This window comes from Centruroides vittatus, unplaced genomic scaffold, assembly GCF_030686945.1.
Source record: "Centruroides vittatus isolate TY-2023 unplaced genomic scaffold, ASM3068694v2 contig_2969, whole genome shotgun sequence".
Taxonomy (NCBI): Eukaryota; Metazoa; Arthropoda; class Arachnida; order Scorpiones; family Buthidae; genus Centruroides; species Centruroides vittatus.
The window spans coordinates 83,698-109,259 of NW_027121890.1; the positions used below are offsets into that span (position 1 = coordinate 83,698).

Genomic DNA, 25,562 nt, shown 5'->3' on the forward strand with positions numbered 1-25,562 from the left:
AAATACTGGAACTTGTTACGTAGAAATTTTCATGAATTAACTAACAAGAATAAATTTAACACAAACATAAGAAAAACCCTTTCAGTCAGATCTTCAAAGTAAGGCCAGGAACACACATGCATAAAATTCGGCGTAAAATCTAGCATAAAACAGAAAGCGTAAAAATTTTTTTGAAATTTTGGCTGAAACAGAACTGAAAGTAGAGTAGAGCGTGTCTCTAGTTTTTACGCGCGTAGAATTTTTACGCCAAAATTCCTCCAATAAAGAGAAGTCTTTTCTGTGACGTCAAAGTAGACACGTGGTTTTCATTCTAACAATGGCGACAATGATGGTTAACCCTACAATTGTTACGGTGTCTAAAAAGCGAAAAATCAACGAAATAGAAGAGTTTATAGAATATGTTCGACCCCATCAGTGTCTCTATGACAAAAAAAGTGTCGCATATAAAGACACTGTGTACAAACAAAGTGTGTGGACGGCCATAGGTGCTAGATTTCAAATAACAGGTAGGTCTAGTAGAATCGATATATAGGCTTAGTATTTAGACCACACGTTCTTTATTTCAATTCGGAATACAAGTCTATTAATTTAAATTTTCAAAATTATAGCAGAGGCGGCGGAGAAAAAGTGGAAGGTCCAAAGGGACAGATACATGCGAGAAAAAAAATTAATAAAATGTAGCAGCGTTAGTGGCAGTGGCAGTACAGATATATATAGATTTCGATGGGAATTATTTCCTTTAATGGATAGTATATTGGGAGGATATATTGGCTGCACAGAAACGTGAGTATTAATACATTTACTCTACTCCTCCAGAATCTACTTTAAGACACTTTACCATCATTAACTAATATAAATGTTTATCAAGGGATATTGGTTTTATCATTTGGTTGGTCACTTGATTATATTAAAGTAGTTATTATAGTAAAATGTAATAAAACTTGTGTTTAAACAAAAATAAAGTTAGTACCAATTGATTGTAATACTAATAATTCATTTAAGCCCTTTTGACATCATTTCTATGATTTGAAAGTTCTCTCATATAGTTCAAATGACTACATTTCTTGTCAAATAAATAAATTCATATCATTGGATATCATTTACCATTTACGACTGATTACAAATGTTTTTATTAGGGTAGATAGACCTATGCGTAATCTGTAGACCTATCTGTAGACCCAGTGTAATAAGTTGTTATTATCTATATCAAATTAATATTATCTATATCTAGTTATTGTATATGTGTATATATAGTTGCTATTATTACCTATAAGTACTAGTTATTAGTTTAAAAAATATTTTGTCTTAATTTTATCATAAATTATTTATATATAGTATTTTTTTTATTTCTTTTAGTACCCTAAATAATGAAACAAGAATAGTTGAAAATGATAATTATGTTGACAATGTTGACACAGAGTCAACACAATTATCATCAGAAAATTTGTCAGAAAATCAGATGACCCAGAATGATCTAGAAATTGCCCAAAATATTGATATTAATCAAGAAACTGAGTCAGACCAGTAAGTTGTAAATAAATAAATAATAATGATTTTAATGAAAAAGAATAAGATTTTTAATGCGTGGGTTTTGTTTCAGACGATATCAAAGCAGTGATTCTAATAAAAGTTTCAATCAGCAAGAAAAAAGAAGAAAAAAATCAGATACCTGTAGTAATCAGGATTATTATAATAATGCTCTTTTATCCTTGTCATCGACATCAACAGCAATAAATAGTTTTTTGGATAGGAGTTGTAAGTTCAAATTTATGAATATAGGCAAAATATAGTACAAAACAATGACAGATTTAAAAGTTATTTTTTTTTTATTTTAGGTAATGTGTCAGAGCCAGACAAAATTGAATTATTTTGTGAGTCTTTGAAATTAAGATTAAGAAAATTGGATGCAAGAGACCAATTTAATGCCACAAAAAATATTAAATTGTTGATGTTAGATCTCGAAGGTCAAGAAAAATATTTTATGTAATGTAATCAGAAATAATAAAATAATTTTTCAAAGTTTATAAAATTGTCTTTATTATTACCAATGAAAAATTTAAGTAGTTTATACTGTATAATTACAAATATTAACTTATACAAAATGAATTGTTTAAAAAATTTTTTATGATACACCTGGATATATCTTGCTATTCTGCCATGGTACAGATCCTTCATTACACAAGTAAATAGCTAGTTTGTCACGCAAAGATTTTGCATTTATGCCATGCATATTGGATCCAAAAGAACAATGTGAAGAATTAATATTTCCATCTTGGCGCCATAAACCTGGTTGAAAATTAAAATTATCATCATCATAATCTGAGAAGCCTGGGGGATTGTAAATACTTGCATTTTCTGTCAATAAAAAATTGTGTAAAACAAGGGCAGCAGCAACTATTCTTTCTATTGTTTTCTCACTATAATTGAGTGGTCTTTTAAAAATTCTAAAGCGCACCGACAGAATTCCAAAAGCATTTTCTACTATTCTTCGAGCTCTACTAAGGCGATAGTTAAACACTTTTTGAGGATGAGTGAAAGCTGATCTCCTTGGATAAGGTCTCATTAAATTTTTTTTAAGAGGAAAAGCTTCATCTCCAACAAAGAAATATGGAAATACTTTATTAGAATTTAATAATATATTTTCATTTGGAAGATTTAATTTTTCTTCTGAAAGCTTTTTTCCAAAAGAACTTCTTTGAAAAATCCCACCATCACTTTCACCACCCATGAAACAAAACTCGACTGAAATAAATTTGTACTCATAATCAGTCACAGCTAATAAAATTTTGCTAAATGATCCTTTATAATTATAATTTAAGCTTCCACTGTTTTTTGGGCATTGAACTAGTATATGCTTGCCATCAATGCTCCCGCAACAATGTGGTAGCTGCCAACGAGATTCAAAGCCTTTAGCAATTGCTTTCCATTCGTTTTCATTATCTGGCATTTTCATATAATCATTCTTTAAATTGTTCCAAATAACCTATAATAAAAATAATAGCAATTTATAAGTTAATTGCTATTCAAATTTAATAACAATTTTAATTTATACCTTCGTAGTTTCTTCGATTATTTTAGCAATTGTCGATCGTCCTATTCTAAATGAGAAACTGAGGCTTCGAAATGTCTCACCCGTTGCAAGAAATCTAAAAAAATATATGTTTTATGATAAAAGTATACTAAAGACTTAACTAATTTTACAAAGTATGAAAGATTAACAAACCGTAAAGTTACAGCTAATCTGTCTCTAGCAGATATGGCTTCTCTCCATCGTGTATTTTTCTTTGTTATATTTCTTTCTATTTTTGACAGCAAATATTCGAATAATTCTGGTGACATTCTCAGAAATCTGAAGATTTTAAAATTTATTATTTTGAAATAACCTCAAACAGCGATATGTAAAAAAATACAATTCACTTACTGTATATAGTATTCTCGATCGTTAAATTGTAGTTCCGGAATCAACGTATTATTAAATCCATGTAAATCACGCTCTCGAAATAGTTTCCTAACCCACCAGCGTCTCTTTTGGCGTTTTTTAATAAAATCATTTCTTAAAAGCATCAATGATTGAGCGGAATACAACCACCAACAAATAACAACGTCAGATACTGAAGGCGCCATTTTACTAAACTACTTATGACGTTGTTACATTTCCGTTTCCTATTCGGCCAAAATTTTTACGTATGTGTGTCCTGGCTTAAAAGCGTAAAACTGAAACTGAACTGAAAGCTGATTTCTGTTTCAGTTTTCTGCCACACATTTTTACGCATGTGTGTTCCTGGCCTAAAACGTTCTAACCGAAAACAGCGAATTATGAAAAAAGAAACCAACGATTCTGCTAATCAAAGACTTTTTCCTGCATAATCAATTCTAACAATGATAATTGATATACACCAAAAAGAAAAGAGGGAAGAAGGGGCGAAGTAAATTTTCCGAAGGGTTTTTGGCCACAACGGATCACTTATGCCTTTTCTGTTTTAATGCAGGAAATTACTTTGTTCACTTTTTTTTTTTTTTTTGTTAATTTTCTAATGTTTGGTTTGTTTTGTATTTTTGTGGCACCTGAAAAAGGCCAAATGGCGACAGTGTCTTTTGAGATTAATCTCAAACATCATGCGATTTTAAATATGGATTAAAATCAACATGTAACAACGTACGATAATTCGATAAATAACTAATAATTTTACTCTGCTTTTAAATAGCCTAATCTCTTTCGTGTCTTAAGAAAAAAATAAGAGAGTTATATAAAGAGTTATATATATTTATCTGAAGACATTAGACATCTTTTGTTGCATCTGACTAATATTTATCATCATAATATATATCATATTATTAATAATTTAATAGATAATGTATATAAAATTATAATAAATATTGTAATTTGAAACCGACTCATTATTATGTCACTGGCCATATTAAATGAGTTAATGATAAAATAATAGAATAATTAATTTTTGTATTTATTATTATTTTTGACTATACGTTCTGTAACGTAACTGTCGTAACCTTTATAGGTTCATTTTATTCATTTTGAAGGTCATTTCTCATGTTTTTTCATTCTAACAAGTGAATTTCTGTAATATCATTTGGAACTTTCGAAAATATTATGAAAGTACTAAAATTAATTGTACATTATTTAACGATTAAGTGTTGACACTGAGTACCGATCTAATACACGTTTCATCTATTGTTTTAATGAAAACATTTTATTTCCAAACAAAAGTCTTTATATGGAATTAGTCACATATCTTACATAAATTATATGTATAATATTGTTATATAACTTTAGTGAAAAAATAAAATCATATTTTTTTGTAAATTTAGATAACAACTTTATAATTATTTAATAATTTAGGGACTACAGAAATTTCATCTGAATTTTAAAGTAATTCGATTATTTATTACTTTAGTTTTTAAAAATTGACTCGGGGGATTTGTTGTAGAACGTTACGGTATTACCGGAAACGTAACTAATGCAAAGTTTATCAACCTGTAGTTCGGGGACTGCTTCAAAGGCTCGGTTAAATCACGTGATGTCTCCAAAGTTTAGCTAATTCCTCCGCGAGAAGATTAAGTTATCAGGAAACACGTCAGAGATGCGAGGCGTGGCCGAAACGAGTGAATAGTCACGTAACCGAAGGGACCCGAGAAATGTCACGTGACACGCTTCGTACGCGTCCGCCATCTAATGTACCGCTCCGCGACGACATCGTGCTTAAGCAATGGCGTCTTCGAACGGGGTACACTCGGTAAGTATTCCGACAATTTTTTGTTTATAGCATATTTTATATCGCTGATTTCCAACAAATTATACGTGTTTTGGACATGATTGAGTCAAATTAGTCTAGAAATTATTAATTTTCTGGAAGAAAACCTCTGAAATAGCCGTACCCCCCAATCAGCACAAGTGCCCATTTATATCCATATGTTATATCCAAAAGTCAGTTCTCCCAAATTGTCAAAAAATAAATTATTTTCAACTTTTCTTTTTATAAAGTAGCATATTATGAAAAACAAGTTCTATATTCAGCGTAAAATTTCAACTTTTTATTCGTTAAAAACAACGCAAAATGTATGGATCCACGAAATAAAAAATTATCGCAGTTAACTTCGAAAAAACCAGAAACACAGATACACCAGACTGCACTGTACAAAATTTTACCACGAACTGATTCATATTTTAATGCACCTGTGAATAATTTCATCACATGATGAAAAGTCTTTGAATAAAAGCTTAAAGTTTTTAAAAATTCTTTCATAAAATCCGATGAATTTAATTAATACACAATAACTAAATTTGTTTAATAAAGATTAATAATTTTCCATTATAATTATGCGAATTAGATATAAAAAAGATCATCGCGCAAATTCTCCCGCGAACCATGAATGACTCTTACGTCATCTGGATTGAACTTTCCTGCAAAATAGTGAAAATTTTTATATAATTATTTTACTAATCCAGCCAAATTTAAATAATATAAAATGTCTAGATCTGTTTAATAAAGATTAGTAATGTACTATCATTAATATGCAAATTAGATATGACAAAGATGACGGTGGAAAAATTCCCGCCAAGATAAAAATAGCTTTCGGTCACGTGATCACCAAGAAATACGCCTTAAATTTAATGTTTGTGTACAAATTTATACATTTTAACTAATGTCATCGTTTAAAATTTAATGTTTCTGTAAAAATTAGTAAATTGTAACAAATTTCATCAAAGACAACAGAATAATTTTCAGCTCATAAACACTCTACAATAAATTATTATTTCTTCGAAAGACGTCGATATGCACGAATAAATAATAAATATACAATAATGCTTTTATCCATTTTAAGTGGATATTGTAAAAATTAAGCTATTTAATTTGTTTAGCTTTTATAATTTAGTTTCCCAATATTTTACTGTGAAATTCCATTTAGTAAACAGAAACAAAGACAAGCTATTAATTATAAACAGGACAATAGAATAATTTTTACGTAAATTGAGTGAAAATACAGAAAAGAACAAATTATATAAAAGATGGGGACAAACAAGCTTACATTTCCAGAACAGAGCTTATAATTTGTTGTCAATTTCAGCCTGTTCCTACTTCGACTGTTTTATGTTGGTAAAAAGTTAATGTTTTAAGATGTTCTTAGTGAAGAAACATAAAAGTATCGAAATATAATATTCACACACACAAAAATATTCATGTATGTCGACATTAGAAATTTGAAATCAATTATAGAATGTCCTGGATAGAGATATCGTGTGATTGTCTGTTTCTTCTGCCTTATTTTGTTTTTCTACGTGATAATAAGATATCTTTTATAACTATTGATAATATAAACATTTTGTTTCTTTATATATTACTTCAATTACAGCTGCAAACTTTAACACATAGAGCATGTGAAAAAGTATTATTGTATAGATTATTATATTTTTATGAATACAACTGAGACTCGTGACAATATATATTTGCCTACTTTAAGTGTCAATATTTTATTTAGAATCATTTTAAACGTTATTATTACGTCAAATTATGAAATGGAATGTTCCAAGTATAGGAGTAAGAGGGAAGGGAAAGAAGCCATGCGTGGGGAAAAAATGAGTTTTTATCTAAATTATAATAAAATTTACTTATATTTACGAGAAATATCGATAATTTTCTTCTGGAAAAATGTATCTTGATAAAATTAATTATTTATATTAATGAAACTCTCAATAATACATTAGATACAATGACTGACGTTCCTTTCTTACACTTTTTGTAGTATGTCTTATTATTAAACATAGTTTCCTAGATTATAATGTGTGAAAAAAAAAATGGAAAATTTTGTTAATTTGTAAATGCAGATACTATCACATAACAAGCATACTGTATCCTCTGTATATTTAATGTCAGTTATTCGCGATTGAATTTTTCTAAATAAGCCTGTTTAATCCGTAATTTATTTGACAGAAAAAAATTGTTTATGGCCGTATTTTATTTATATAATGTTTTTCTCGTAATATTATTTCTAATATCGGAAAAAAATATACATTTCTAATATGAACATACATCAATATTTTTAATTCTGAATATTATATTTCGATACTTTTATCTTTCTTCACTAACAACAAAGTACTTTTATTTAAAAAAAATAACTTTTTACCATCATAAAACAGTCAAAGTAGGAACAGGCTGAAATTGACAACAAATTATAAGCTCTGTTTTGGGGATGTAAGCTTGTTTGTCCCCATCTTTGATATAATTGGTGTTTTTCTGTATTTTCACTCAATTTATGTAAAAATTATTCTATTGTCTTGTTTATAATTAATAGCTTGTCTTTGTTTTTATTTATTAAATGGAATTTCACAGTAAAATATTGGAAAACTAAATTATAAAAGCCAAACAAATTAAATAGCTTAATTTTTACAATATCCACTTAAAATGAATAAAAGCATTATTGTATATTTATTATTTATTCGTGCATATCGACGTCTTTCGAAGAAATAATCATTTATTGTAGTTTTTATGAGTTGAAAATTATTCTGTTGTCTTTGATGAAATTTGTTACAATTTACTAATTTTTACAGAAACATTAAATTTTAAACGATGACATTAGTTAAAATGTATAAATTTGTACACAAACATTAAATTTAAGGCGTATTTCTTGGTGATCACGTGACCGAAAGCTATTTTTATCTTGGCGGGAATTTTTCCACAGTTATCTTTGTCGTATCTAATTTGCATATTAATGATAGTACATTACTAATCTTTATTAAACAGATCTAGGCATTTTATATTATTTAAATTTGGCTGGATTAGTAAAATAATTATATAAAAATTATCACTATTTTGCAGGAAACTTCAATCCAGATGAGGTAAGAGTCATCCATAATTCGCGGGAGAATTTGCGCGATGATCTTTTTTATATCTAATTTGCATAATTATAATGGAAAATTATTAATCTTTATTAAACAGATTTAGTTATTGTGTATTAATTATATTCATCAAATTTTATGAAAGAATTTTTAAAAACTTTTAGCTTTTATTCAAAAACTTTTCGTCATGTGATGAAATTATTCACAGGTGCATTAAAATATGAATCAGTTCTTTGCAAAATTTTGTACAGTGCAGTCTGGTGTATCTGTGATTCTGGTTTTTTCGAAGTTCACTGCAATAATTTTTTATTACGTGGATCCATACATTTTGCGTTGTTTTTAACGGATAAAAAGTGGGAATTTTACGCTGAAGATAGAACTTGTTTTTCAGAATATGCTACTTTATAAAAAGAAAAGTTGAAAATAATTTATTTTTCGACAATTTGGGAGAACTGACTTTTTGATATAACATATGGATATAAATGAAAGTATGTATTATTGAGCTACAAATTTATTTGTGTTTATTTGTATTGTTGTACTGCAACTTACTTTGTTTTACTACGTTAGAGAAAGTAGGTCACACATTGGATCGCTGACATTTATACAGAAAAATATATACTTGAAGAATTTTGTTTTGATAATTATTGCCTAGGGTTTATGTCGAAAATATTTTTCATTTATATTTGTAATTACAGTTAATTCGAATAGTAATGGCGCTTAAATATTTATAGGATTAATTGAAGTTTTCGAATTTTGTTTGAGGAAACTGAGTAAGGCAAGAGTATCGACAGTTGTATAATGAACTGAATTTAAGTAAATTAGGTGACTTTGTATGTTTCGATGTAGTTTTATTATAATATTACGATATACGAACTTTCGATTTTGTAAATTGTATTATACTAAAAAATAAAGTTGTTTTCGTTATTTTCCTACTTAATGATGTATTTATAATGTTTCTGAATTAAATAATACTTATTAAATTGAAATTCAAGCTTTACAAAGTACTATCAATATTAGAGAAAACCGTTTTACTATAAACTACTACGTCACACCTACTTTTTTCTTACGCAAGCCAATTAGGAATATTAATTTTTTTAACCAATCAGATTACGGCGGGAAATTTAAATTCGATATTTGTCGATAGATGGCCGTCTAAAATGTCATATATATTTTAATTTTTTCTCTTTTATTGTAATTTCTCGAGAACTAAAGGATATTCCAAAACAAAGTTGGAGAACCCAACTACTCGTGAAAATTCTACGACTTCACGAAATGGTCCAGGTATTTTATAAGAACTTTTTAACGACTATAGTCGTCCCTCACCACTGCCACTCGATCGCCTTTACGACTATTTTTGTTTTTCACTGTCAAGAGGTTAATTAAATTTACCGAATTTCATGGAACGATTTTTTAAAACTTATAGCGTTGATTCAGAAACTTTTTGTCACTTGATGACATTGGACAAGTGCATTTTCAGTCTATTGTATATGCATGAGTTCATGGCAGATTTTATACAGTTCGGTTTGCTGTTTTTATATTCTAATTATTTTTCGAAGTTTACTGCCATAAATTTTTATTACGTGGATCAATATATTTAGCCTATTTTTTAATGGATTTTTTAAGATGTAAAGTTTACTTTGATTTTGTTTACAGAAAGAAAAGGTGAAAATAATTTATTTTTCGACAATTAGCGAGAACTGATCTTTGGATATAAAACTTGGATATAAGTGAAAGTATGTATTATTGGACTACTGATTTATTTGTGCATATAGTTATCTAGTTGTAGTTTTAAAACATTTATATTTTTTAGTATTTATAAGCGTGTTATTTAGATATGTCTGCCAGTTTAGTGCTAAAACGTAGAACTATGTCAAAGATGAATACAAAGTTCAATTAGCAAGTAGTCCCTTTATTAACAAATTAATTTGTTAGTAGATTTTTTTACATTTTAAGTGTAGTTAAATGAAACTAAATGGATATAAATATAGAAAGTAGAATTTGGCAAGACTAATACGTAAAATTATTATTTCATATTACTCGATCAGAAAACGTTTGAAAAGTTTATACTTTAAAAAATTTTTTTGATAATTATTGTTTGTGTTTATATCAAAAATGTTTTTCAGTTATATTTGTAATCACAGTTACAAATTATGTAAAATTCAGCTTGATATAATAATATATCATTTGAATAGTAATGGTGCTTAAATATTTACAGGATTAATTGAAGTTTTCAAATTTTGTTTGACAAAACTGAGTTAGGCAAGTGTATCGATAGTTATATAATGAACTAATCTTAAGTAAATTAGTTGACTTTGTATGTTTCGATCTAGTTTTTTTGTAATATTACGATATACAATTTACAAAATAAAAAGTTTGTATTATACTCAACAATAAAGTTTCATGTAATTCTCTTACTTTATGATGTATTTTTAAATTATCCGAACTAAATAATACTTATTAAATTGAAATTCCAGTTTTACAAACTACTACAAATATTATAAAAGACCGTTTTTACTATAAATTACTACGTCGTTTTACTCTAATGTTAATTTCACAATAAGCAGGTCAAACAATGGCCGTTAGACTGATGACGTAGGCTGTTGCCATACGACGTTGCATCGGAGCTTTTGCGATAGCGTGATTTACAGAAGTGACACCTACTTTCTTCTAACTCGAGCCAATTATAATTATTAATTTTTTTTAATCAATCAGATAATGGCAGAAAGTTTAAATTCGATTTATGTCGATAGATGCCATCTAAAATTTCATATTTGTTTTAATTTTTTCTCTTTTATTGTAGTTGCTCAAGAACTAAAGTATATTCCAAAACAAAGTTGGAGAATCTAACTACTAGTGAAAATTCTACAACTTCACAAATGGTCAAGGTATTTTATATAAATTTTTTTGCAGAATATATACGTCACTCACTGCTGATTGGTTAAGGATTACCTTGAAGAACTCTGCTTCTATTATACAATTTTAGATGCTGTATTTTTCGTTTTTCACTACATTTTATTAAGTCATGTTATGAAATGCACTTTAAGACAGAGTAAAATTTACCACTTCAATTTTAAAAATTTTTTAATCTGTATAGGTTTTTCTGTGTTTTTAAGGAACTTTTGTAAAGAGTAAGCAGCTGTGTAGCATAAAAAGGAAAGTCAGACTGTTTATGATTTGTTCTAGAACACTAAGTAAATGGTTATCATCTAAAAACTTTTTACAGCGACATTATCTTTTATTTGTACAAAAACATATCCCAACATAATTTATATTTATCAGCGCTAATTCTCAGTAGATAAAAAAAAGCCAAAACCCCAAACAGATAAGGATTAACTATTAAGATGTGATAAGATGTACCACATCTTAATAGTTAATCCATCCCAATTTTAAAAAATTTTTAATCTTTATTAGTTCTGTTACCATCCTAATTTTAAAAAATTTTTAATCTTTATGTGTTTTCTTTGTTTTTAAAGAACTTTTATAAAGAGTGGGCAGCTGTGTAGCCTAAAAGGGAAGGACGGCTTGTCTACGATTTGTTCTAGTACATTAAATAATAAAAAAAAAAACTACTAATAATATTTTAATTGTTGGTGCTGAGATCGCATTGTAAAATAAAAAAATGCTGATACATTGGAAAAAGTATTGTTCATTTTTACTCCTTCCTCTTTGAAAAAGTAAAAAACAAAAAGAATCATTATATGATATTATTTTCATTTTCCTTCATTATGGCTTAATCCAAAACTTTAATGTGGACAATCAGATGATAAGACTTGAGGTCAGCAAAAATCTCTAAGATTGACTGTTTATAAAAGTGTTTTTAATTTGGATTTGCACTCAAATTGCTTGGACAACACGCTGATGTGATTTCCTCCTTGAAACAAGATTGTTTAATAGACATTGCTATAGATAGAATTTGAGAAACGTAATTTTATACAACTATATAAAACACGCAAAAATACATCCATCGGATTAAAAGGTATTTTATGCGGAACCATATCACGTTAAACTAAAACAAGAGTCCATCATTTAAAATTTATTTTTATGACTTTTATCATGAATTACAATTTATAAATGATTATTTATAACTGCCAAGTACTTTTATACAGTTGTCTAAATACCAATAATAATACATTATACTTTACTTGTGTAATAGACAGTGGCGTAGCGTGGGTGTCAGCTGCCCGGAGGCGGAAAAAAATTTCGCCGCCCCCTTATTTAAGTATCTCAATTTAAAAGACTAAAATATACAGTAATTCTAAAGAACTTTTCAGCAAGAACAATCATCATTATTGTGTAATGTACAGGTTCAAATTTTTACAAGATATTATTATTTACTGTGAAATTTTGCCGTCCCCTAAACGTGCCGCCCGGGGCGGGCCGCCCCTGCTGCCCCCACTACGCTACGCTACTGGTAATAGATGAAAACAAGAGATTTTAATGCAGTTTAGAATTGTACTTGTCTAGATTATAAGTCAATTTTTATGTAAATTTGTAATAAACATTTCTTAAAATAGTACAATATAAGAGTACTTTATCTTTTTTCTACGTACATTTTTATAACTGACTTTGGAGTCAAAACGACACTTAAAGAAGTAACGATTTTGTCTTGAGGATCCAAAGAGTAAACTTTAAAATTCCGAAGAATGTTTGCCATAACTGTTTTCATTGTAACCATTGCAAATTTACTTCCTATAAATAAGTTATTTTACTAAAATAATTGTGTTTCTAGTTTATTGTCGAAACACTTACCGAGACAATTTCGTGGACCAGCGGAAAATGGCAGAAAAGCATAAGGATGGAGTTTTTTACAGTTTTCAGGCAAAAAACGATCTGGATCGAACACTTCTGGATTTTCATAGACAGAAGGATTGTGGTGAATGGCATGGATGCAAATTACGAATGTAGATTTTGGTGGCAGAACATAATCATCTGTTTTAATATAATAAAAAAATAATTACTAAAATAAGGAGTTATTAATAGAAGCAACACATTCTAATATAATACAACTAACCTATTTTTAATTCGTATGGATTTTTTCTTTCAATGACAGGAACAGGAGGATAGATTCTCATCGACTCCTGAATCGATTAGTGTAGAAATGTATAAAATTAATTTTTATGTATATTTAAAAAGATTGAAAAGTTACCTTTATAACGCATTCTAAATATTTCATTTTTAGCAAATCATCAACTGTAATATTTCTGTTCATGTCATTTTGAAAAATGCTCTGTAATTCCATATACACTTTGTCTTGTATTTCCTGGAATCTTCCCAGCAAATATAGGGTCCAGGACGCTGCGTGGGAGGTTGTATGGTAAGCCTGATATTAAAATAAGTTGAAGTAAAAAGTTAAAATTTCTTCCAAATTAGGACATTAGATATTATTTTTAAACAGACCTCATCTCTTATCACACGGCTGTTTCGAGCATAAATATGGCGAAACAACGGAGTGTATGAAAAAAGACCCTTTTAAATTCCGAAAGGCAAAAACAAGTATAGACAAAAAGCAACAATTTTAATCTTAGAAATCAAAATTATTTAAATATATTTGATGAATCCATATTTTGTGTTGTCGTGCTATGTGGTAAATTCTGATCCAAAAAATCTGAGACGTTCGTAAGAAAACCAATAACAAGTAAAAAATAAAATACTACTCGGGAAACGTCAATTCGGCAGCGTCAAAATAAGATTAATTGATTGCAACACTAATACCAGACATTTCTCTCTCACAAAAATTCACTAAGGTTGCTTCTTCGTACTTACGAGTGTATCATAATCCAGGAAAATGACTTTACAGCCTCGTCTATCTTCCAGTCGATTCACATAATAAGTACTCTATCAGTTAGTTTTAATATATTTGTTCACTATAGTATCAAATTATTATAATGAATCTGAATGATTTAGGAATTGGTTTTTTAATATACAAAATTTGTTAAAAACGCTGAGAAAACTGCAGGTTTTTTTAGAAAGATAAATAGTAAAATTTCCAAAACAAATTATTTAACAAGTGAAATAAAGAAAGTGATCATCGCTAAAATAGACTATAAGAATTTACGTCGAATGATCAAAAATCAGTAGTACCTATAAATTTTTAATTTTACGAAATTTCTCTAAATATACTGAAATAGCGAAAGTATAATTTAAAAAAAAAAATGTAAAAATGATATTGAAACACATTCGTGCAGGATTATAAGACTATTTTCGATTAATTTAAACTTGATATGGATTATACATACCGCAAAAATAAGACCTCCAATCTCTCCAATAATATCTTTTTCCGACATTAAACTTCGGTTGACATGAAGATCTAACAGTACATCTATCATATCTCCGGTTTTCAGCTTTGGCTCCTTTGCATTGTGTTCACTATCACCTAAGTGTCGTTGCTGTCTTTTCACGAAATTTTCTTTTGCTGTCTTGAACACCTACGCATGAGATTAAAACATAAATCTGTTCCATCCAAAACATACGCGTTTATCTTTTATATAATTGCAATTACCTTTACGTGGAACTGATGAATTATTTGAATGTTTCTTTTCAAATTTTTTCCTATTGTAGTCATGGCGCAAATTGGGGGAAACCAATACAATGGATTTATTATCCATGGAAGAAAATATTTTATCACTCTAAAATTTAATTTGAATTTTATTATATGAGAATTTAATTTCAGTAAATTTGAATAGAAATATATTTTTTTATTGCAAATTGTATATTCAATTCTTTTTCAAATATAAAATTTGTAATTCATTTAAAATATATAGTAATAAAATAATTTCTAATTTAAAACCTTTGATACATATGATGTAGTGCAGTGGTTCCCGACCGGTGTTCCGTAAGCATCTCCCAAGTATTCCGCAGATTTAGTCGAAAATCAGAAAGTTTACAATCGTATTCGAGCCGCCGAATATCAAACAATTAAAATCATAAAATTTTCATAAACATAAATATATATGTATGACTCGTACTTACGGAGTGTACTACTGTTTCGAATAAGATAAAGGCAATGATAAAAACTGAATGAAATATGTAAAAAACATCAGGTACAAGTTTTCCATTAAAGTTATTTAAATATATTTTTTCCTGTCTTAGAAATGGGGATTAATAATGTGAGTAGAGATTTTGAGTTATAACTGCTTAATTCTAATAAAATAACTGATGACACGCTTACGTATTTCATATTAGCTTAAGTAAGTGTTCTGCTAAAGAAAATTGCTCACAAAAGTGTTCCGCATCCTAGAAAAAGTTGGGAACCACTGATGTAGTGTAAAAACCTGACATGCCAGAACTTTCACTAAAATACGCGCTGGAATTATTTATTTATTTTTAAAGAAAGAAAGTGAAATAAAAGTAGAAAAACGGTTTCAAGGAGGCAACTCGATGTCACCAACAATAAACAGAATATAGTTTTAAGATTGACCATATTCAGTTGAAAGTTGTAATACTTCTTCGAGGTTGACCTCTCCCGCAATTTAAGTTGGCATCTTCTTACGCTTAGTAATGAGTGTACAGCCACTTGGAAAGCGAGGAAAAGAGAATACGTTCAATCGGGATTGGAAGTGTAAAAAATCAACTTATAAGAACCTCGGTTCTGAGAAAACAAGAACGGCTCGATTCAAAATGGTGCACTTTTTCCAATGGTGACAAACAACAGTAAATTCAGTGGTTGAACGATAGAAATCTAAATCATTTTGGCCCAGCGTTTAACGGTTTTTTTACCCCCGTCGGCTAATCCACATTACTTAAAAACTTGGTGAAAAGTTTTCTTGAGTAGTCGTCCACATACTTTGCTCTTCATATTGATTTGTGTCAAAAGAGGTCGACTAAGTCAAGATGTAGGAGATCGAGAGGACTTTTTGATTGTTTTGTCATCACCAGTTTAAAGGGCTTCCTGGTAAACTTTGCTCTAATGCAGATATCGCATAAAGGTGTGTTGGGTCGTGGTAAGAATGGTATTTGTGTACTATTTTTCTCTTGGCCAAAATGTTCATGTACTACTGTACTTTCCATTGACATGGTAGAGTCTCTTATGCCAAGACTCCCTGAGATTATGGTGGGATTTCATACTTCATCACGGCGTGAGCATAAAGGTGTATAGGTCTCACCACTTTTTGCCGGATATGATTACCTTTCTATTTTAGTCAGCTATTTTACAGTCTTCGGCATCAAAGATGACCTTGATCCCACTTTTGCCAGTTTATCTATAGAAAATAAATTGTTGCTCTGATCCAGGGTATATAATACGACTCCGTGGTGTAATCTATTAGAGACGTCATCTTTTATTTCTCCGGCTTTTATGCCTTCAGAGTGTATGACATTATTATTGGCCATAGTGATTGTTTTGTGTTATTTCTCATGTTCTTTAACTATTGGGAATTCGAGGTCATGTGACTGGTCGGCCCACTATTTATGATACAACATGTATCTGTCTCATTGTTTTCGATTGAAATCATTACTCTCTGTCGGTTGTTACCATCATTAGTTGGTTTTTTTCTTACTGTCAGCTACTGTCCTCATTAACTAGGTTCTCTAAAGCTATTTTAAGTTTTAAAATCTGATCTTCGGTTGTCGAGGTCGAAGTTGTCTCTCCGTTTGTCTCTATTTCTTGCTTTGTTAATCGGGTTCAAAAAGTATTCAATTGCCTAGTGAACTGATTAATGGCAATATAGCATAGCATTTTCTTTGTTCGAGATTTATTTTAAGTTTCTCTTTTGGGATTTTGTAACTCAATTGGTGATATGCTCTGTATGCAGCAAAGTTTTCTCTCTGTTCTAGTCCATTTCTTTCTTGATGTCTTTAAATTCTTTTTTCAAATCAGACATCTTAGCGTCTTTTAAGTTGTCGAATTGTATCGCTATTAGGTTGTACCTTTGCGGTAGATCCTTCAGTATTGCTATAATGAATACGTTCTCTTTTATTTGCGCTCTCATTGTCTTAGCACTTTCTAGGAGTTTTTGTCATCTTAATAGAATATGTTGCAATGTTTTGTCACGGTTCATTACTAATCTCGCAACATTGTTTCTGGTTTTTATCGTTTGTCTCCTTCGATTCCCTTCGTATCCTCCTTTAGTTGTGTTTAAATTGATTTTGCTGTTTTATAATTTAAAATAAGAACCACGTGAATGTCATCGATCGTGCAAGTTAAAATACCTCTGGCCGGAAAAGCAGTTTCTTTCCATCTCGCCTCTTCGATTCGATCGGTAGATAGATCGTTTGTTATTAATTATCCTATATTTCTACTTTCTGTGATGGCCATTGTACGGTATTTCCAGTTTTTAAAATTGCTACCTGTAAACTTCGGTAGCTGTCCATGTCCCGTAATGACCATTCAATTTGTTATAACGTTTCGGTTTCTAAAATAGAAAATTTCAGTTTACCGTGGTTGATTGTTCAATCCGATTTCATCGACGATAGAATTGTTTTTCAGGTTTATAACTCTTTGGCCACGAGGCGTTTCAGTACTGCATGTGAAGCTCGTGAGCCAAATTGTGTTTCAGAATAAACTTGGTCCCGTTATTAGAGATACAGACAAATTGAGTGTTTACAAACGTGTCATTTATACTACGATAAAATCCGAACACAGACAATATAAGTCAGTTGATGAACTTAAAACTGATATCTCATGTTGCTGAAAAATACAAATGGAAATACAAAGAAAATGAGAAATACAGACTCGATTACAATAATGAGATACAGTTTACATTGTCGTATTTTTAAAGAGTGGCTTGATTACGTTTTAAATGTATAAAATGAGTAATGAGTTTAAAATATTGTAACAGGTAATTTCTAAACTTTTTAAATTTCCTTTGATATAAAACAACAATAACATATTAATATCGTTACAGACGTACATATCAAATTGGTTTATTTTATATCGTCTGTATATTTTACACTGGCTATAAACCTTTCTAATGCATTTTGTAAATATTACTGAGAAAATTGATAGATAATATTATAAAGCACTCAGCAAATCATTATAGATATACGTACTTAACACCTTACACTTGCCGAGAAAAATATATTTATTTGCAACAAACACGCAAACGTTTTCAGCCTGATTCACAGGCCATCTTCAGGCTTGGAATACATTTGAAATTAAAATTCCATCCATGGAATAGAAAAATTCAAATTCAAAATTAAATAAGGTACAATCAAAATAAAATATTGAATAACTAACATAAAGCAAAAAATAACAAAAAATATATAAAAATGTAACAAATGAATACGTAAGCATTAATAAATGCAAATTTCTAAGACATACAATAAAACCACTATATTGATTGGTTAGAGCCCTTATTAAACTTCTTAACCATAAACTTCCATGCAGAGGGAAGACTATCTGCGTCCCTCGCATTAAGACAGCCTTCTTGTAATCTACTTCTAAAAATCTGCAACTTTTCCGCTGTCAAGGCTAATGATGGAGACGATAAAGGATTTATGATGGCCGCCTGATTCCATTTGACCGTAGCTCCTGGCGCTTGCGCCATTTGGGACAAAACTGTTGCATTAGACCCCTTTCTGATATCATAACCATGCTCCTTGATTCTAATTCCTAAACTTCTAGTGGTTACTCCGATGTAATCTTTTTTAACGCCCAATTGCATGTTTTCATACGGAATTTTATAAACTCCTGCTTTCTCTTCTGCCTTTATAACATCTTTATCATTCCTGAGGATTTTGTATAAATTAGGGGCCCTTTTTATAAGCATCCTCGAACTTTTTCTGTGTGCTATTTCTTTCATGACTGTATTTATACTTTCATTATATGTAAACTTTACAAACTTATTGGGAGCATTCTTAAAACATCTTTTCTTGATGTTGTTTTCATATTTCTTAATTATTCCTAGAATTGTACTTTTTTGGTAACCTAGGGTCCTGGCTACACTTATTATTCTATTTATTTCTTTCGTCCTGTCTTGTACTCTTTCGCAATACAAAAAGGCTCTTCTTATTAAAGCTCTGAAAGCTGCAATTTTATATTTATACGGATCCTTGGATTGGAAGGGAATATACAATGGGCTGTGGGATGGTTTAATAAAAACACTAGTGGACAAGTGGCCTTTTTTGAATGTGATATCGATGTCGAGAAAATGCAGATTCAAGGAACTTTTCTGCTCCAATCTTAAAGTAAGGCCATCATTGTTATCATTGATCTTATCTAAAAAATCTTTAATTCTGCTGTTACTTCTCCATAATATAAGCAGGTCATCAACGTATCTGCTGAAATACACGATATCATCCTTAAAACCATGAAAAATTCTTTTTTCCAGCCTCCTAACTACCAATTCGCATAGGATCCCTGAGAGTGGGCTTCCCATAGGGACCCCTCTTCTCTGTCTGTAGACCTGTCCATTAAACACGAAACAAGACTCCCGGCAGACCAAACTAGTTAAACTCTCTACTTCTTCTGTATAACTAAGCAATTCCGAGTTATTGCTGTATAAGAAATCCAATAGTGCCTCCTCGCACGATTCTATCCTTACTGACGGATACATGCTCTCATAGTCGAAAACCGTTGCAACTTCATCCTCCATTAATGCTATACTTTGCAGATCCTTAACCACCTTCATAGGATCACGGGCAACAAGAGTATCCGTGTCTAGTTGCAAGGATAAGTATTCATGCAATTTCTTTTCTAACACAAATGTGGGACCCCTGCACTTCTCTACAACAGGTCTTATTTCTTTACCGGTTTTATGCCCCTTCGCGAAAGCAAATAATCTAGGTGTTCCTGGCCTAGGGTTCCTGCATTTCTTGAGAAAAGGCAAAACTTTGGAAAGCTTAGAGACCTCCAGTTTCCTGACCCTTCTATCCAAGCTTCCAATAAGATTACTGTTGATCTTTTTACACTCCGTCTTTTCGATGTAATCCATTAGTGCTTCGTTATATGTACGCCTTTTCATGATGACTAGTTGTTTACTTTTGTCAGCCCTAGTCAAGACCAAATCATTATGTTTTAACCAATTCTTCGTGAGCCGGATGTCACTACTCCTAAAATCCTGCTTACGGCCCCTCTGCCTGTTGTTGAGGACTGCTTTCCATCTGAAGTACTCTTTCTCTAAATCGTCCAGCCCAACAATGCCTCTTTCAATTTCCTGTACTGAGGTTTCCCAATTCATAGCCTCTACAGGTACAAAATTTGGGCCTTTTATTAGAAGCTTCTTAATTCTTCCTGGTACCTCAATTTGGTCCCACGCGCAGAAAGTAATAAGATTTTTCTTTGTATTTCTAACCTTTTGTTTACGTATAATCCATTTTAACTTCTTTACATAATTACTAGTAGAATTCTTCTGGACTGCTTCAGCTAGATCGACCACTCTTTTATTCACATCAACTAGTTTCTCTGGATCCTCATTGTATATAGCGTTTTCTAGGCTAACGAGATCATTCAATAATCCGAATTTCTTGTTCTTCGCAATCCGAATAGACTTCTTCAGGCAAGCCATACAAAACCTGAATTTCAGTGAACTGCATTCCGTAGGAACGCTGATTCGGTAGATTGACATAGGGAATACTCCATTCCTTAAACAAGCCTTTAAAAATATTATTGATATGGCGGCACCGGTGAAACTTTGCAAAAGATACAGGAAGTTAACCTTAAGGTTGGTTAAAGCTAAATGCAAATTGGATTTTTTAAAGGCTTGTTTAAGGAATGGAGTATTCCCTATGTCAATCTACCGAATCAGCGTTCCTACGGAATGCAGTTCACTGAAATTCAGGTTTTGTATGGCTTGCCTGAAGAAGTCTATTCGGATTGCGAAGAACAAGAAATTCGGATTATTGAATGATCTCGTTAGCCTAGAAAACGCTATATACAATGAGGATCCAGAGAAACTAGTTGATGTGAATAAAAGAGTGGTCGATCTAGCTGAAGCAGTCCAGAAGAATTCTACTAGTAATTATGTAAAGAAGTTAAAATGGATTATACGTAAACAAAAGGTTAGAAATACAAAGAAAAATCTTATTACTTTCTGCGCGTGGGACCAAATTGAGGTACCAGGAAGAATTAAGAAGCTTCTAATAAAAGGCCCAAATTTTGTACCTGTAGAGGCTATGAATTGGGAAACCTCAGTACAGGAAATTGAAAGAGGCATTGTTGGGCTGGACGATTTAGAGAAAGAGTACTTCAGATGGAAAGCAGTCCTCAACAACAGGCAGAGGGGCCGTAAGCAGGATTTTAGGAGTAGTGACATCCGGCTCACGAAGAATTGGTTAAAACATAATGATTTGGTCTTGACTAGGGCTGACAAAAGTAAACAACTAGTCATCATGAAAAGGCGTACATATAACGAAGCACTAATGGATTACATCGAAAAGACGGAGTGTGAAAAGATCAACAGCAATCTTATTGGAAGCTTGGATAGAAGGGTCAGGAAACTGGAGGTCTCTAAGCTTTCCAAAGTTTTGCCTTTTCTCAAGAAATGCAGGAACCCTAGGCCAGGAACACCTAGATTATTTGCTTTCGCGAAGGTGCATAAAACCGGTAAAGAAATAAGACCTGTTGTAGAGAAGTGCAGGGGTCCCACATTTGTGTTAGAAAAGAAATTGCATGAATACTTATCCTTGCAACTAGACACGGATACTCTTGTTGCCCGTGATCCTATGAAGGTGGTTAAGGATCTGCAAAGTATAGCATTAATGGAGGATGAAGTTGCAACGGTTTTCGACTATGAGAGCATGTATCCGTCAGTAAGGATAGAATCGTGCGAGGAGGCACTATTGGATTTCTTATACAGCAATAACTCGGAATTGCTTAGTTATACAGAAGAAGTAGAGAGTTTAACTAGTTTGGTCTGCCGGGAGTCTTGTTTCGTGTTTAATGGACAGGTCTACAGACAGAGAAGAGGGGTCCCTATGGGAAGCCCACTCTCAGGGATCCTATGCGAATTGGTAGTTAGGAGGCTGGAAAAAAGAATTTTTCATGGTTTTAAGGATGATATCGTGTATTTCAGCAGATACGTTGATGACCTGCTTATATTATGGAGAAGTAACAGCAGAATTAAAGATTTTTTAGATAAGATCAATGATAACAATGATGGCCTTACTTTAAGATTGGAGCAGAAAAGTTCCTTGAATCTGCATTTTCTCGACATCGATATCACATTCAAAAAAGGCCACTTGTCCACTAGTGTTTTTATTAAACCATCCCACAGCCCATTGTATATTCCCTCCCAATCCAAGGATCCGTATAAATATAAAATTGCAGCTTTCAGAGCTTTAATAAGAAGAGCCTTTTTGTATTGCGAAAGAGTACAAGACAGGACGAAAGAAATAAATAGAATAATAAGTGTAGCCAGGACCCTAGGTTACCAAAAAAGTACAATTCTAGGAATAATTAAGAAATATGAAAACAACATCAAGAAAAGATGTTTTAAGAATGCTCCCAATAAGTTTGTAAAGTTTACATATAATGAAAGTATGAATACAGTCATGAAAGAAATAGCACACAGAAAAAGTTCGAGGATGCTTATAAAAAGGGCCCCTAATTTATACAAAATCCTCAGGAATGATAAAGATGTTATAAAGGCAGAAGAGAAAGCAGGAGTTTATAAAATTCCGTATGAAAACATGCAATTGGGCGTTAAAAAAGATTACATCGGAGTAACCACTAGAAGTTTAGGAATTAGAATCAAGGAGCATGGTTATGATATCAGAAAGGGGTCTAATGCAACAGTTTTGTCCCAAATGGCGCAAGCGCCAGGAGCTACGGTCAAATGGAATCAGGCGGCCATCATAAATCCTTTATCGTCTCCATCATTAGCCTTGACAGCGGAAAAGTTGCAGATTTTTAGAAGTAGATTACAAGAAGGCTGTCTTAATGCGAGGGACGCAGATAGTCTTCCCTCTGCATGGAAGTTTATGGTTAAGAAGTTTAATAAGGGCTCTAACCAATCAATATAGTGGTTTTATTGTATGTCTTAGAAATTTGCATTTATTAATGCTTACGTATTCATTTGTTACATTTTTATATATTTTTTGTTATTTTTTGCTTTATGTTAGTTATTCAATATTTTATTTTGATTGTACCTTATTTAATTTTGAATTTGAATTTTTCTATTCCATGGATGGAATTTTAATTTCAAATGTATTCCAAGCCTGAAGATGGCCTGTGAATCAGGCTGAAAACGTTTGCGTGTTTGTTGCAAATAAATATATTTTTCTCGGCAAGTGTAAGGTGTTAAGTACGTATATCGAAAATTGATAGAATTTACATTGTATTAATTTTTCCATACCTGTTTATCGTAATGATGTATTCTTGATTATTTTCAGTCTGAAAGTTTAGAGAAATTCCAAATATTAATTCTACATAAAAATAAATAGGTATTTTTATAATGTTTGAAAAAATATTTTAAAATAAAGATTAATACCTAAAACTATGCCCAGAGAGCAAGATTTCATCCATTTTACGACATCAAAAACTTCATTTTTCTGCAGTTTCTTCAGTCTCTCGACAAACAAGTTTGAATGCTCCATAAACACATTTTGATAATTTTTCAAATTCCAAAGATGAAAATGTGAAGCGTAATATCTTCTCCTCTTTCTCCAGATATCATCAGGACTACATGTAATTAAGTATACAAAATTGTAAACAATGACATTTTTATTAAATATAAAATAATGCATTACCTGTACAAAAGACCACTTTTTCCAAACAATGGAATAAAGAAATCGTAAGAAGAATCCTTATTGATTAAACTGTTGCTTTTTAGAACTTCCTACAATAATTAATTCATTTTCATTTATAAAAAACATATCACATAACTATGTTTGTTTTATTACCTTTGCAGATTCCGGATGTATGAAAAAAATTAATTTATTTCCAAATACATTCATATATACTACTTTCTCTTTTGGAAATAATGCAGAAAGTCCAAGTAGTATATCTTTGAAAAGACAAAAAGTAATTTATATTTTCGTAAATAATTAAATTTTTTCAATAAAATAAAATAACTTACTTATCCTCACGGGCGATTTCCACTGCAGTCTATCACGTTGAAAAAATAAAATATTCCAGAAAAATAATAATATGGATATAGTTAGTAGTTTTTTTATTTTCATATGCCGAGCATTCTTTTTGTTTTCTCGTAGATTCATATCTGTTGAAAAAAATAAAAGAAAATATCAACTTTGCATCGCATGTTATGAAACTAATTGGTTTTATTATGTTCGATTAATGCTTAATGTGAGGCCCCGGAAATAGTCCAAAAAAGTAAGAGAAAGATAAAATTTATTAATTTAAACCATGGAGAAAAAGCAAGTTATATAAGTGTAGATTCGTCGACAATGGACTTTGTCATCGTTGCTAAAAAAGAATTTAGAGAAAAACAAAATTTTAGAATAAAAGAAGATTCAAGGGGGAAATATTTAAAACTTAAAACGCAATAAAGTAAAACGAAACAAAAACGTAAAAGAAAGGGCGTAGCTATGTTGGTAATGAATAAAGCGCGATCAGAGTGCAGAGGACGGTATCGATTAAACCATCCTTTCTCGCGACCTGAACTGGTCTCAATTTTCACCTAGAGACAGGTAAGAGACCAATGGGAGAGAGAAAAAGGGAATGCCCGACTAATTAGAAATTAATCGATCTCGAATAACTTATAAAACCTCAACCGTCAAATACAGAAAAGCTGCCCACCAGTGGCCGAGTGGTCTTCTCCCTGCACTTGAATGGACTAGACCAGGTCTGTCCAACCCGCGGCCTGTCAGGTTAAATTGATTTTCCCGCTAAGCGATATTATATATCTATTAAAACTTTTGTTTCCTGTTATGTATACCAAAACAATTAAATAAATGAAAATTAGCATTTGTCATTGTTATAATGCTCAAATGTGAGTACGAACTTTTCGTATAACAATAATATTTTATTCATTTTGTATTTGTTTTACTTTTTTCAAAGCATGTTTGCGTAAATTGTGGCCGACCATAATATTACGCGTGATCAAAGTGGCCCGTGAAACAATTTTGGTTGGTCAAGCCTGGACTGGACCCTTAGCACTGGGAGTTCAGTCAGGGGGTTTGCGCATCGCTCGGACGGGCTGGCAGCATGGAGTTTTCCAGGTTTTTTCCATGTCGATGACGCTTGAATACGGACCAGTTTCGCATAAAAAGTCCTCCGGAAAACATTCTTTCCCGCGCGCGATTAGGCCTATCTATAAGGCCAGCTCTTAAGTATTTTAGCGATCACCACAAGTCTTTCGGAATAAAAGGCGAA

The 25,562-nt window shown here is 31.1% G+C and overlaps 3 protein-coding genes across 3 annotated transcripts; 1 reads left to right on the forward strand and 2 right to left on the reverse strand.

The window, feature by feature from the left end:
* Positions 1 to 316: 316 nt before the first annotated feature.
* LOC136972548 (uncharacterized) lies at positions 317 to 1,987 on the forward strand. Its single transcript, XM_067267133.1, has 5 exons — positions 317 to 506; positions 609 to 783; positions 1,357 to 1,524; positions 1,601 to 1,755; positions 1,836 to 1,987. Exons 1-5 carry the CDS (start codon positions 317 to 319, stop codon positions 1,985 to 1,987), a joined length of 840 nt encoding a protein of 279 aa, XP_067123234.1.
* A 15-nt stretch (positions 1,988 to 2,002) lies between these two features.
* LOC136972551 (uncharacterized) lies at positions 2,003 to 3,784 on the reverse strand. The gene is made up of 4 exons (XM_067267134.1): positions 3,422 to 3,784; positions 3,224 to 3,349; positions 3,053 to 3,146; positions 2,003 to 2,983 (listed from the first exon to the last, which is right to left on the reverse strand). Exons 1-4 carry the CDS (start codon positions 3,622 to 3,624, stop codon positions 2,123 to 2,125), a joined length of 1,284 nt encoding a protein of 427 aa, XP_067123235.1. The 5' UTR covers positions 3,625 to 3,784; the 3' UTR covers positions 2,003 to 2,122.
* Positions 3,785 to 12,371: 8,587 nt separating this feature from the next.
* Positions 12,372 to 24,228, reverse strand: LOC136972552 (cytochrome P450 4C1-like). The gene is made up of 10 exons (XM_067267135.1): positions 24,131 to 24,228; positions 23,978 to 24,066; positions 23,719 to 23,909; positions 23,584 to 23,653; positions 14,853 to 14,979; positions 14,590 to 14,778; positions 13,500 to 13,673; positions 13,365 to 13,431; positions 13,103 to 13,282; positions 12,372 to 13,042 (listed from the first exon to the last, which is right to left on the reverse strand). The coding sequence occupies exons 1-10, from the start codon at positions 24,182 to 24,184 to the stop codon at positions 12,885 to 12,887; spliced, it is 1,299 nt and encodes a 432-aa protein (XP_067123236.1). The 5' UTR covers positions 24,185 to 24,228; the 3' UTR covers positions 12,372 to 12,884.
* Between the last annotated feature and the right edge of the window lie 1,334 nt (positions 24,229 to 25,562).